The sequence below is a fragment of the Aspergillus niger genome (assembly GCF_000002855.4).
Source record: "Aspergillus niger supercontig An11".
In the NCBI taxonomy this organism is placed as follows: domain Eukaryota; kingdom Fungi; phylum Ascomycota; class Eurotiomycetes; order Eurotiales; family Aspergillaceae; genus Aspergillus; species Aspergillus niger.
The window spans coordinates 1,889,538-1,903,194 of NT_166526.1; the positions used below are offsets into that span (position 1 = coordinate 1,889,538).

The 13,657-nt window shown below is 50.0% G+C and overlaps 6 protein-coding genes across 6 annotated transcripts; 5 read left to right on the forward strand and 1 right to left on the reverse strand.

Annotated features, from left to right (window-relative positions):
* Window positions 1-19: 19 nt before the first annotated feature.
* An11g07910 (uncharacterized protein) lies at window positions 20-1,304 on the forward strand (the record flags this gene model as incomplete). Its single annotated transcript, XM_059750419.1, has 3 exons — window positions 20-448; window positions 492-509; window positions 576-1,304. The coding sequence occupies 3 exons, from the start codon at window positions 20-22 to the stop codon at window positions 1,302-1,304; spliced, it is 1,176 nt and encodes a 391-aa protein (XP_059604325.1).
* A 342-nt stretch (window positions 1,305-1,646) lies between these two features.
* An11g07920 (mitochondrial 54S ribosomal protein bL33m) lies at window positions 1,647-1,969 on the forward strand (the record flags this gene model as incomplete). The annotated part of the gene is made up of 2 exons (XM_001394723.3): window positions 1,647-1,659; window positions 1,800-1,969. The coding sequence occupies 2 exons, from the start codon at window positions 1,647-1,649 to the stop codon at window positions 1,967-1,969; spliced, it is 183 nt and encodes a 60-aa protein (XP_001394760.1).
* Window positions 1,970-2,589: 620 nt separating this feature from the next.
* On the reverse strand, window positions 2,590-7,014 carry An11g07930 (uncharacterized protein; the record flags this gene model as incomplete). The annotated part of the gene is made up of 8 exons (XM_059750420.1): window positions 2,590-2,627; window positions 2,675-4,244; window positions 4,293-4,343; window positions 4,396-5,116; window positions 5,174-6,189; window positions 6,240-6,271; window positions 6,322-6,566; window positions 6,608-7,014. 8 exons carry the CDS (start codon window positions 7,012-7,014, stop codon window positions 2,590-2,592), a joined length of 4,080 nt encoding a protein of 1,359 aa, XP_059604326.1.
* Window positions 7,015-8,305: 1,291 nt separating this feature from the next.
* An11g07940 (hypothetical protein) lies at window positions 8,306-8,869 on the forward strand (the record flags this gene model as incomplete). The annotated part of the gene is made up of 2 exons (XM_059750421.1): window positions 8,306-8,513; window positions 8,592-8,869. 2 exons carry the CDS (start codon window positions 8,306-8,308, stop codon window positions 8,867-8,869), a joined length of 486 nt encoding a protein of 161 aa, XP_059604327.1.
* A 760-nt stretch (window positions 8,870-9,629) lies between these two features.
* Window positions 9,630-10,776, forward strand: An11g07950 (uncharacterized protein; the record flags this gene model as incomplete). Its single annotated transcript, XM_001394726.1, has 2 exons — window positions 9,630-9,956; window positions 10,036-10,776. The coding sequence occupies 2 exons, from the start codon at window positions 9,630-9,632 to the stop codon at window positions 10,774-10,776; spliced, it is 1,068 nt and encodes a 355-aa protein (XP_001394763.1).
* Window positions 10,777-11,408: 632 nt separating this feature from the next.
* An11g07960 (uncharacterized protein) lies at window positions 11,409-13,638 on the forward strand (the record flags this gene model as incomplete). Its single annotated transcript, XM_001394727.1, has 2 exons — window positions 11,409-11,844; window positions 11,906-13,638. The coding sequence occupies 2 exons, from the start codon at window positions 11,409-11,411 to the stop codon at window positions 13,636-13,638; spliced, it is 2,169 nt and encodes a 722-aa protein (XP_001394764.1).
* Window positions 13,639-13,657: the final 19 nt, after the last annotated feature.

Genomic DNA, 13,657 nt, shown 5'->3' on the forward strand with positions numbered 1-13,657 from the left:
ACTCCCATCAACAAACCAAATGGAAGAGCGACGGCGTAGATACTTCGGTTATGAGGATGAGTCGAGCGCTCCACTCACAGCTGACAATCTCGCCCAATACAGAGAGGGTGCCCAGCAGGTACCTCAACCCACCAACCGCCTCGACATACCAGAAGAGACATGTCCCGCACACCCTCCTGCAAGCACCGAACAGATCTTAGTTCCAATAAAGGTCGTCGCTGCGCCTACGCCCAGAGACGGACAGTTTCGTGCCAATGATTTGCGGCTTGCCAACATCCTGATGGAACAACCACGAGATCCCATCATCGATGATTATATAGCACGCTATGTGTTTACCACTCTGGAAAATCAGGATGATGGATATACTCGTTTAATCGCAGCAAGACTTTTCATAAGATCCAATAGTGTCAACTTGAGATCTCCGCTCCTACAAGTCGAATGGGATCAGGTAATTGTAAACACAGTCTTGAAATTGAATCTCTTTCAACTAGGGATTTCGCGGGATGAAGGTGAGCCAAATTCTCATATTTACCTACTTCATCCATTTTTGTGCGGTCTCAGACCTAACTTCTTAGAATGAAGGATGGCGTAGTGACTTGGAACCTGTCCACGCTGCTCCTCCCAGTCCTCTGATTCAGAACCAGCAGACTATCCAACAGACTTCCAACCAAACTGGCAACTCAACTTCACCTGATCGTGCAGGAGGGCCATCCACCACAGGCTTCGAGTTGGAACGTTCTTGCCCATGTATATGTGTCGGTTTAACGGAAAGCGAATTGACCCAAGGTCTCGAGCACAGGAGAAGCAGCGGTGATTCTTATAGCATGCTGTCCGAATTGCAGGAATCCTCCACCCTGATCACCGACCCGCACGCTACACCCGTGCACGTCAACTTTCCATTCTTGATAATCGAGACAACATCCCATATTGATGGGAGTCTATACCAAGCCCAGAATAAAGCCGCACTGTGTGGCTCCAGAGCAATTCGTATCCTGGAAGCCCTTTCAGAGTACCATGAAGACCACTCCAGTTTTCGTATATTCCCGGCTCCTGATGAGTTACCTTTCAACTTGGCCTTCTCCATCACCGTCAAGGGCCCAATCTGGGAAGTGTGGCTTCATCATCGACGGGCCGGGGATACAGCCTTAGAACCGTATGCCATGGTTTTTCTAGCGGCGGGAAATACAGATCGTGCGAGAGAATGCTTGTCCCTCGTACGCATCATCTCAGATATTATGAGATGGGGTAGTGGCGTCTTCGCCGCGAAGATCAAAAACCTTCTTCGCGAAATAGACCTTGCTTGAAGACAAATCCATTTAACCTCTTGCTTGTGATCGCTTCTGTCCAGACCTTTATAATACACATCGTATCCTTAAGCTAAATGTAACCAAGTCCTCTACAACAAAATGAATCAGTAGTCTACAAACTATACCGTGTAGACCCAATCACGTGCAAGTCACATGACACCACCCTTTCCCCCTCCAACTCTAATCTTCCGACCAACCATCCCCAATCAGGAAACCACATCACGTGCCCCCATCCATCCCAATCCTCCAAACTTCTCCGGCGCAACTCCGCAAGTCACGAAACGAGGAACCCAGGCAATCCACCCCCTCAAGCCCAATCTCCCTCAAAACCTCCTCAAAATGGCCAAGAAAGGTGAGTCAACCCACCTCTCATCACTCTAACCCTGCGGCAACCTCCCACAATGCTCGACTGCACCCGCAGTCTCCCCGAAATCCAAATCCAAATCCATAGCCACTGATGAATGATAAACTGACAACAATCGCACCACACAGTCAAGTCGCGCACCATCACCGTGCGCCTCATCTCCATGGCCATGACCGGCTTCTATCGCACGATGATCCGTCCCCGTACGCACCGCCCGCTCAGCATGCTCAAGTACGACCCCGTCGTGAAGAAGAAGGTCCTGTTCTTGGAGGCTACGAAGGGTGGTCGGAATAAATAGATCATCTGAAGTTCCGGCACCTTTGTTTTTACTCGGTGGCTCGTTTCGAATACCTGCACGGCGGGACGGTCGATATACATACATGCATGTTGCTTGGGAACGATAGTCGCGCTGCGCTTCGCTTCTTTTCCACGGTTACTCGCTACGAGACGACTGCGACTTTGCGGGATGCAGATACCTATACCGATACTGCCGGCTTGAGCTTCGGAATTAGCCATCACTGGATCATTTTTTTTATCGATATGAGACGATCATGTACATTAGACGGTGCAGTGGTGAGGATGGTCGTGGGAGCTGTGCCATAACGACAGGCTTCTGTGGACGTTCGAGCTGTGTATCTTTTTCGGTGTTATATTGTGGCGTTTAGAGCAAGACATTTTGGGTTGAATCAATCTTCAATTACTATCAATTTATTTGCGTTAATGGATCTAGCAATAGGTGGAAAGCTTTCAGACGAAATTTGAGTTAGGAATATGCTCTTTCGCTTCTCGATATCACGCCGTGTAAGATATAAGGTGCACAGATACTGTCAATTTGAAGGAAAGCAGAAATATTTGTCGTTGGCCACTAAGTCGTTACTCTCCCTGAGCCGCCTGACGTAGCTGTTGTCCATGTGCCACTCAGGCTCCTCGGCCGAAGCCAGCATTGTAATGTTCACCTATCGCGGTTAGTGTGCTTGTTGTTACTTCCTGTGTCGTGGCTCACCTCTGGTCTTTCGCCCTGCTCCCCTACCTCTAGCTGCTCGCTTTGGAATGTTGCCCTGGCTGGCATTCATCGAAGAAGGCCTGCTGCTTCCGGAAGCAAGCTTCGCGGGGCTCGGCTTGCGCTCGAAGTACTCGCTGACAGGCTTCTTTTGTGGCTTCTGTTCCGGAGGATCCACAGAAACCTTTGCCCGTTTATTTCCGTAGGAGGAAGATGTGGTGGCAGACGCACCTCTGTCAGCAACGTCATTTCTAAGAGAACGGGTCGGTTGTTCCTCAACGTCTGCCAGAGTTCGAGACACGGATTGACGAGCCCTGGCATATGTGCGGCGGTTTAGACGGGCTGGTCTGTCCTCCTCCTCTAGGGGCTGACTCTGCCAGTTCCCTGAACTGATATTGCTCCCGGCCGATGACTTGCGTTTCTGCCCCAGCGATGTTGGGCTTTGTGCTCCGAAAGTGACGGCTTTTGATCGAGTTTCTTTCCCTTCTCTGTTGATCTTTGTGTCGACTCCCTTCTCATCCCTCATGGATTGGGGTTTCGACCGGGGCAATTTGTCCTTGACTGTGTTGGAAGCTCCCTTGGCCTTGATATGAGCAGTACTCATCCTTGTAGGTGTTTCTTGTACAACGAAGTTTGTTGTTCTTGCCACTTGGGTCTCATCAGGTCTGCTAGTCGAATGGGACTCGTTTGAAAATCTTTGCTCTGAACTAAGCATTAGCATAGCTGCGAGGTCGTCCTGATCGTTCCCGAAGACAGAACTATCTGTCGGCGACTGTTGGCGGAAGCTTGAAAAGGGTACAATGTTCGGGTTCTGGGCAGACTGTAAAGGCTGTTTTGCGGGGCCTTTTTCTGTAAGGTTAGCTTTTGCTGGGAAAGGTGAAGAAACAATGCTTGCTTGAAAGCTTTCTGCTTTGTAGATCACCTCTGTTGCCTTGTACACTTCTTGTCCTAAGCCCACCAGGCTCTTCTGGGGAGTCGAAGTTCGAGCCTTCGAGCAACTGACATCCTGTTTTCCACCAGGAGATGTATCCAAGGAATCGCGGGTGGCATCTCTGCTGATGACTGTGCGCAGAATGGTTTCCAGACTGCTCCATGCTTCCGAGGCTGGCTGATCAGGCGTGACAAGTCCCGCTTGGCCAAGCGTTGCTTTGAGTTTTCTCATCCAGTTATCAGATTCTTGGACCCTCCTGAGTAGAGATTTTATCTCTTCTGCCACCCTCCCTTTGTGGCACTCGAGATCCGTCTTTTCTGACATCGTAGCCTTAAGCTGTGACTGGATGAGAAGGCATTCATCTTCCTTTTTCTGCAAATTCTGGTACAGCATGTCATGTTTACTTTGAATATCCTCGACCGACTCTAATCCCTCTTTGCTGATTCTGTGGCATTCATCCTCAAGGCTTGAAATGCGTTGGGCAGCTTCTTCAATCTGACGATGGAGGGACTCCCGCTCTGTTGCGCTCAAAGACACCACCTCTGCAAGTCTTGCTGCCTCGTGTTTCTCATTCTCTAGCTTGGACTTAGTCTCAGAGATATCATATCTGAGAGCCTCATTCTTCTTTTCTTTGGACTCCAGCTATACCAGTCAGCACCTTGACCATAACGGGGCTCCATGCTTGTCTACCATGAGTTCCAATTCATTCACTCGGTGCTTCATCTTGTCTTCGCACTCTGTCTGTTCGTGGATCAGTATGCTTCTGCTCCTCAAGAATCCCACTGGCACTTACTAGATCTAGTCGTGTCTCGGCCAGCTGCTTGGACACCTTGCTCAGATTACCCTCGACCTCAGATTTCTCTCGTAAGACCTTATGGAGTTGTTGGTCGTATCTTGCTCGATCCCGCTCTCGGGAGACAACACTAGCTCTACTGAGCTCTTTACGAACCCTTGACTCCACAGACTTAACTTCATCTCTCAAGGCCGTCACTTCCGCTTCGTACCTGCGGACGCGACAGTCATTATCATTAGCCTTTGTTTCTGCAATTTTTAGCGATCCTCTCAATGCCTGATTCTCAAGATCCCTGGTTCCCAGGGCATCCTCGGCGGACTTGGACTGCTCCGACAAACTTTGGATCTTAGATTTCATTTCGGCAATTGTCTGCTCAAACCGGCGAGTCTCGTCTTTCAGAAGTTCCCTCTGATCTGGTAGTTTAATTGCCGATAGACTACTTTCCAGAGCTGTCAAGTGATTGAGAAGGCCGCTTTCTCTTGCCTCTAATCCCTTCATTGAAAGGGTAATGTTCTCGTTGGCCGCCGCCATTGTTCGAAGAGTGTTTTGCAATCTCTCATTATTCTCCGAATCTTTTGAAATCTTCGCCGCCAGCTCAGTGTCGCTGACAATATGCTTCCCAATAATCTCTGTTTGTGCTTTGAGATTCTCAGTCAGACCTGCAGTTGCCTCAGTTCCTTTTCCAATCCCAGCACTTAGCTGGTGCATAGCCGAATCCATGCTAAAGAGCCGTGTTAGCTGACTGACAGGTTATTTTGGCTAAACATATGAGGCTTACCGAGCTGCGAAGGCGTTAATAATGTCTGTGCATGCTGTTGCATCAGCCTTTCCTGATGAGATGCTCCCCTGCAATTCTCTGAGTAAAGCCAGACAACCGCTGAAATCACAGCTCAGACCCTCTTGGAGAGACTTTATGGAAGCAACATGCTGATGGCTCAGGCTTATTAAGGCAGCATCGAAACCTCCTATCATCTCACGTTGATGTGACATGATCTTATCCAATTTGGTGGACTGAGCTCTGGAACAGTTCTGTATGTGGACCTCAAGCAGACCTGATCGCTTTTTCTCGTCCGACAGCTGCCTCAGGAGTTGATCCGATGTCTCCCCGGCGTCTTTCAAGCTTTGCCTAAGCAGCTCGTTTTGGCTCTCTACCTTTATAAGGTCACCACGTCTATGCTCTGCGTCGGTTGAAGCCTTAGCCAACTGTTCTCTTGCTTCCTTTATGCTGGTGTTTATCTCATTCCTCTCACTCAGCAATTCTTTCCTTGTTCCTTTGAGCTTAATAGCCTCCCCACGTAAATTTTGGAAGTCGCAGCCAAAGTCATTCAAGAAGCTTCTAAACTTCGCGAACTTCGACCTCCATGTTTCCATACGGGACTTGTAGGCTTCAAGCTGAGATGATTGCTTCTGAATTTCCTGGCAAGACTCCTCCAGTTGGCCTTTCAGTATATTGTTTTCCTCAGCAGCTTGTGTAATCTTGGCCTCCATCTGTTGTTTAAGCTTAGAGGCGAGTATTGCACCTTTCTCACGATCTCTGATACGGCTGATTAATAACTGGAATAGATCCTCTTCTGATAGTTTGGGTTCCCCATCTTCAGAGCCACCAGTGGATGGAAGCCTGGCGCTTTTCTTGCTTGAACGGCGACGCTTGGTGATTCTCGATGCTTGATTCGTAGCAACCGACAAAGTTTGCTCAATAGCTCTGCTTTGGCCTGGCCTTCTCAATGGTTCACGGGAGATACTTGTGTTGGATGCCTTGTTTCCATGCTCTGTCGCTTCTATTCTTTCCGTGTTCTGTAAGCCTTGTTAGCCGGGAAGGGAGACTTAATTAATAGACGGTCTACCTTTCTGTGTCTTAAGGAAGTGGTACTCCTATCTTTACAGATGGGTCAGTGATAATCATTTATCTCATTGTGCTTTACGTACCCAGCGCTGCAATTCCTGAGGAGACTGGCCGTGATTCAGCGGACGAGCGTTGACCGACTTGTGGCACAGAAATAGCTGCAGAATGCAAAACGTGCGGGTTATGCCCAGCATGAACCCTACGCTCTGTTGCTTCTAGTGAGGTAGTCTCTGGTCCCTGTGCTTCGAGAGGTCTGATTCGTGAAACCATCTTCAGAGTGCGTGTTCTGATGTTCGAGTTCACTGGATATGAGGAACTGCGCACACAACTGAACGTTAGCCTAGTACCAAAACCAGACGTAGTACTTACCTTCCATCTCCTGGCCCTTCTCGAGTCACCAAAGACACATCTGTGCCACCAGCCAGGCGAGTGTCAGACCGAGGAGGCATGGTATTCAGTGAGCAGCGTTTTGCTGGCTGCAGGGAAAAGGAATTTGGACCCTGAGTCGGCCTCTGGAAGCAAAAGGCTGCCATGTCAATACCAGGGCTTTGAGGGCGTTCCATGAGTAGTGGGGAAGCCTGTCTGCGAGGCATGTCTCTGTCTTCCTCCGAAACCATAGCTGCTGTGAGCTCCGGTAAAAGGGAATCATTATTGTCTGCCATATGCATGAGTAATAGCTCTTCCACCTCGTCATAGCTATCCCCATTAGCGAGGTTTGTAAGTTCAGGGTAGACTATGGAATCCGCCTCTGACATTGACTCTTGCTCGCTCTGCATCTTGACACGACTGATAAGGTTAATGATCGGATTCTGAGCTTCCAGTGTACAACAATGGACAGAGGAATATAATCACCCAACAAGGAAGAAAGCGATTTGACTTGCAAGGTTGTGAGTAACTAAGAGTGACAGCACAGAAGGGCACCATATAAGGAGCTGCTATCGCGGCTGTAATGCTTGGTATCCTTCTTTCACGATGTAGTCACCCTCAAGTGGCCTGCAAGTTGTCTGAAGAGAGAAAGACGGGACAAGAAGTGCCCTGAGTGATCAAGGCAGATGACCGCTCGTGACCCGAGTAGTGAAAATGCATAAACGGAAGTCGGGGCTGCCGGATCAAGCATGGGAATGTTTTTCTGTCATTGCTAACCGAGGCTGAATTGTGACTGCACAACATACTGATATGTGTATCTGGCACTGGTACTGATAACTACTAGTTCTTATGGTTTCAAGCTTAGCAGCCAGATAACATCGCCATTTTTGCTACCCTCATCTTCATGGAACCCAGGATAGCCCGTGGCACTTGGGTTGTTGCTTGGTCGAAGAAGAGACTGTTGTCCTACGAGACAGACAAGGCGTCTCACCCGGCCTTATTTTGGGCTGGAAACGATGGCAATATCATCTGTTCCACACCTCAATTATCACTGCCATAATAAGGCTACCAAACGTGTAGCTCTACTACTTCCTGCAAGGCGAGAATGACAGGTTTGTCTTCCCAGAAATATGACAATCTGCAGAGCTAAATTTACTGAGGCCGCTTTTCTTCCCCCCATAGCGCAGTTGTATACGCGTGATCATTCGTCCAAAAGGTCCGACGCAGCCTCACTTGCGCCCGAGCAGATGCAGAACATCTGAAGACTTGCGGGGTTATCGTGCATGGCGGCCAAGCCATCTCTACAATTGGACACTTTTAAAGGGCTATGCGGAGTTGGTGGTTGCAGTTGGCGCCGATATCCCACTAAGTCGAGTTCCGTGTCTCCGATTTGACGTTTGCGTTTCACTCTCAAACCAGTGAAACTGCATGATCCCGGATCTCGCACACGGCCAAACACTCCAGCCCATCTTCAGGATTTAGGCTGTCACAGTCAAGCCTATCACAGAACAAGATGTCTTAGTGCTGCGTACGCAGCAGATTCTTCACAAATCTCGTGCCCCTGGTGACCCCATCGACTCCCACCATAGTATATGATGAGCGCTCTTCCCTGCCTGACTATTCTCAGATAACAACTCATTTCTAAGTGCCAGGTATTGACACGAAAATCTCTCAGCACCTCATACATTCTGTCTCAAGAAAATGATCGGCTACTCCTCGTACTCAATACAGCCTTTGTGGTTGGTGTTAATTGTACTATCATCACCAGCGGTCGCACAGGGTGTACTTAATAGCGTCGACAGCCAAGATGGAGATGGCGAATCAGAGTCATATTCGACGACGCGAAGCGTTTCCTCTAAAGGAATGATAATATTGTGCACCATCGTGGCGTTGGTTTTGGTTATCGGTGGTATGTCTCCTTAGAAATGAGACACGCTCGAGGAAGGGTTTTGTGTTCGAACAGGCGCTGACAACTCCGTTGACATAGTTTTATTCACCGTTGTGTTCATCACTGTAAAGAAGAGGAGCTCGAAGACTTCCAAGACACCCTTTTCACAAAATGAAGCAGTAATAGAAGCCACGGAAAGGCCGTTGAGCGGCAATACACCGACAGAAAGGGACGCCTCTAGATCCAAAACTTCGAATCACGCAGGGATTCAGCCAGATATAGAGAAGAATGCTGGTGTTGATCAAGGCCGACCGCACAGAAATGCTTGGATGAAGCAAAGAGGATGGGGGTCCTACTTCTCTTTCGGGCGCGCATAGAAGCGATGGCTCAGCCACAGCATCTCATTCATCTCAAATAATTCAGCGATCCATTCAAGAAAATTTTGATTGATAGCAGCTCAGCGTGATGGCTTTCCAGTTATTGTACTTTTCAATTTCGTTCTTGTTGTCTCACGAACTTCCCCCGCGTTGTTTCTTGATGTATATCTTGAGGAATACCCCGCACTCATTAATATTGACATTGACTCCAATAATATGGGGCATCAGCATCAGGATCAAGGAATGACAAGTATGACCACACCGATAATCACACCGTCTGCATGTAGGGGAGCGTCGATACCATGGAAAGCCTTGCCCAAACAATGCTGAGTGGGGACGCCCCGCGGCGTCCTGCGAGGATCATCCAATCAGTCTCGTCAATTCCATGCTCCGTGGATGACGGCAAGTCTTTCCGTCTGGAAGTGAGCAACCCCACCCGTGTTGGTTCTACAAACTGTCCATCGGAGCATGAATCTCTCTCCGCTCCATTGCATGAACAATGCAGAAGCCCATCAGCGGCCCCATATACAGAGGGGAAGAATAGGATTGAGCCTGAACGAGGAAATTTTCCCCATCCAGCACAGCTGGGCCCAAGACAATGTACTCCGAGACCTCCAGGACATATAAGGCCTCTGGATCTCGCCCAGCAGGTTTCATTTCCATTCGCGTTCAAGAGAAAGACCTTGTGAATAGCTTATCTTGAATTCACAAAGCCAATCCCATTTGTCTTCTTTATTTACTCACAGACTTCCATCTCACAATGCCGATTCAAAAGCTGAAAGTTGGTATGGCTGGTCTGGGCCGGATAGGCAAGGTCCATGTCCACAACTTCCTTCACCAAACCCCACGGGCCGAAGTTGTTGCCGCCTTCTCCCCCGACCCTGCCGAGATTACATGGGGTAGACAACACCTAGAGCCTTATGGAGTTACACTATATGATAACTATGACAAGATGCTGGAGCACCCCGGCTTGCAAGCAGTCGTCATCGGGACGGCGACCTCGGTGCATGCCGAGGAGACGATGAAAGCTATCGATCGGGACCTGCACGTCCTTTGTGAGAAGCCATTGTCAATTGATGTGGAAGTGGTATGTTCCGGATATCCTGCTTAAATTGGATCTACAGTTGTCGTTTCTCGAAATTGCATATGGACTAACTCCTTAGTAGTGCAGAGCAGTTGCACAGAAGGCTAAGACCAAGCCACACTTGAAGGTGATGTGTGGCTTTTCTCGGAGATTCGATGACTCCTATCGCGAGGTTTATGATAAGATCAGCCAGGGAATGATTGGACGTCCCTCCATCGTGAGAAGCCAGACTTGTGACAAATACGACCCCTCGGGCTTCTACGTGGCTTACGCAGCGTGGTCGGGTGGTGTGTTTGTTGACATGTCGGTCCATGATATCGACCTGACCTTGTGGTTCATGGGAGAGGACTCGGTCCCCAAGAGCATTTCCGCCCATGGAATCACGGCTGTCCAGCCAGAGTTGAAGAAGTACAACGACTACGACAACGCAGTCGGAATTGTTGAGTTTCACAATGGCAAAATCGCCTACTACTACTGCTCTCGAATGATGCCCCATGGACAAGAAGATACGACGGAAGTTATTGGCACCGAAGGGAAGCTGTCTGTTAACATCAACCCGCAACGCAACTTCGTCAACTACTACCACAACGGCGGCATCACGCGCGAGGTCCCTGCAAATTTCCACGGGCGCTTCGGAGGTGCCTTTGTGAACGAGGCAAACGAATTCACTGCCTGTTGCTTAGACAACAAACCACTGCCCCTCAAGCTGTCTAACGCAGTCAAAGCTGTTGAGATTGGCGCATACCTTCAGGAGGCATTGGTGACAGGGAAGCAGATCCACTTTGATGAGATCGGTAGAAGGATTGAGAAGGCTCAGTTGTAGGATGGATTCTATAATTCTATATCCGGCCTGCTCCAGGATATTGTAGCATCTTTCAATGTTTGAATCTAGAAAATGATCCAAGATGTTAAGAATACCTACCTGTTCTTCGTAGACAAACACTGCTTCCTCACTACTACTAAAGTACTAAGAGTTAGAATTAAGCTGGGGAAATTGCACTATTCCGAAAACGGCATCCCCGCATTCCGGATTCAACCCAGGGAGATCATCGAATCATCGACTCAGGACACTGTCCATCTCAGCTCTTCCATGGTAATTAGTCTGCAACGCGATCAACGTGGTGTTTATGGCCGATGGCGTGACCAGCTCCACTGCGTCGTCAAAAGGCCCCAGGGGACGGGCGGGTTCCTGAGCGCGTCTAGCCAGGCTGCCACGCCAGCGCAATTGCCAATGACGAAATGCACGGCTGACGACGCCCACGATCGACGGAGGAGCTCCATCCAGCCAGCCAGGGGTGCCTTTTTCCCCCATTCGACTTCAGCACTGGACTCCGCTAAACCCCACCTCCGTTTCCCTTCATCATCATCCCATTGCTATCTTCCATGCTGGCGGACCGTCTACTCCTCGTTATATTTGACTACCTCCACGGCTGGATCTCCGGGACGTAGTTCAACATGTATCTAGACTTCACTAAGAGCCTCGGTATTGGCTCGCTCACTACCATGCTCCTCTCCGCATTTACCCCTCGAGAGCGAGCGCTCGTTGTTCATCAGCCAGCGCTGCCTCCATCCTATCCGCTGGCCGTCCGGAGTCCGTATCTCTCAGCATGGATGCCCAGCGATCAGGTTCAAACATTGCCGTATGCGGAGCCTCAGTTCTGGGCGGGACAGAGTCTCACGTGGTCGGTCATGGCTCGCGTCGATGGCCAGGCGTACAGTTTGATGAGCGTCAAGAATCCAGGCGAGAACATCATTCCTGCGATCGTTCGAAGTGCCGAGTATACCGCGACCCATTCAGTGTTTACTCTTTCCGCTGGTTCGGTGGTTTTCACTTTGGACTTTTTCTCGCCCATATCGCCCTCAAACTATCTGCGGCAGTCTCTTCCTTTCAGTAAGATCGCGACAACAACATAGCCTATCGTGTTTCAGAAGCTAACCAGTTCGTGGGAAAGGCTATTTGACCGTTTCTGTATCGGAGGGTTCTTCCAAGAGCATCCAGATCTACTCCAGCATCGACGGAAGATGGGCGGGCAAGCCACAAGACACTACACGCGGTTTTCGCGAAACCGGCACCACTGCCGTCTTCTCCTTGGGGCTGAAGGACGGCTCCCCTTACGCTGAAGTAGATGATATGGCTACATGGGGCGAGGCGATCTTCGCCTCTCGCCCAACTTCTAAGTCTAAACTCTCTTTCTCATCCGGCAAACGCGGGGAAGTGCGTTCTCAGTTTGTCAGTACTGGGAGACTAGTCGACAATCGTCAGCCATGGGTTCCAGGAGGAATCGTGGCCCTTTCACACGATCTAGGAAAGGTTGAGGGTAGAGAATCAGTAACATTTGCCGTTGGGCATGTGCGTGAGCAGTCCATTAATTACCTGGGCAAACCATACACTGGCTATTACCGATCGCAGTACCCGGATAGCCACGACGCGGTCTCTTACTTCCTTGACGACTATACCGCCGCTCTGCAGGAGTCTCGGATACTCGATGCAGAGATGGCCAAGCAAGCCAAAGCAGCGGCTGGCCAAAAGTACGCCGACATCGTCACACTGTCGGCTCGTCAGGCGTACGGAGGGATAGAGGTGACCATCCCTAATGACACTCTTGACACCACCGATGTTCTGGCGTTCATCAAGGAGCTTTCTAGCAATGGCAACCTCAACACAGTGGACGTTATCATGCCTGCCTTCCCGATTTACTACATTCTGGACCCGGACTACATCCGACTTCTGCTGGAACCGATGATGAGGTACCTGGCTGCTGGCCGCTGGCAAAAGCCGTATGTAATCCACGACATGGGCAAGCATTATCCCAATGCCATTGGGCATGACAATCAGAAGGCCGAGCCAATGCCGATTGAGGAATGTGGGAATTTAATGGTACTGATCCTGGCCTACGTACGAGCAACAGGCGACACCGAATGGGCCGCTCAGTACACCGACCTCTTGAGAGGCTATGCGGACTATTTGGTCGATAATGGCGTTGATATCACCAAGCAGCTGTCTTCGAACGATGCAGCTGGCGCACTAGCCAATGAGACGAACCTTGCCATCAAGGCGGCCGTTGGTATCAAGGCATTCGGTGAACTGACGGGACTCTCCGAATACTCTCAAGTTGGGGAAGCGCGAGCGGATCTGTTCTTCACCCAGGGCCGTGGAACAGACGGGAACAAGACACACTTCGTGCTGCAGTATCCCGGCAAGCCAGCCTCTTGGAAAATACCATACAACCTCTACCCAGATGTACTACTTGATCTTCAGACCTTCCCCAAAGCGGCATACGAGATGGGAAATACCTTCTTCAAGTCGGTGCGAGCTGAATATGGGGTCCCGTTGGATAACCGGCAAGACTGGGCCAAGTCGGACTGGAACATGTGGTTAGCAGGCACGTTCGATGCCGACACTCGCTCTGAGTTTGTGGAGGATCTTTGGAGTTTTATGACCAACGGAAAACACAACTGGCCGTTCTCCGATCGGTACGTTGCCACATCAGCCAAGGGACGGAGCCCTGGGGTGCCTGTGCTGTGCCGAGCTCGCCCAACAGTGGGCGGTCATTTTGCCCTGATGGCACTACAAGGGCCCAAATCCCTTCAAGCTGCTGTTTCGAGGCAAGTGCTCAGTGAAGGGGGCAACCAAGGAAGCAGTGACAGCCAGGAGACTTTGTTGAACCAGGGAGAGAATCTGTAGATTAGACAGAGAGAGTTTT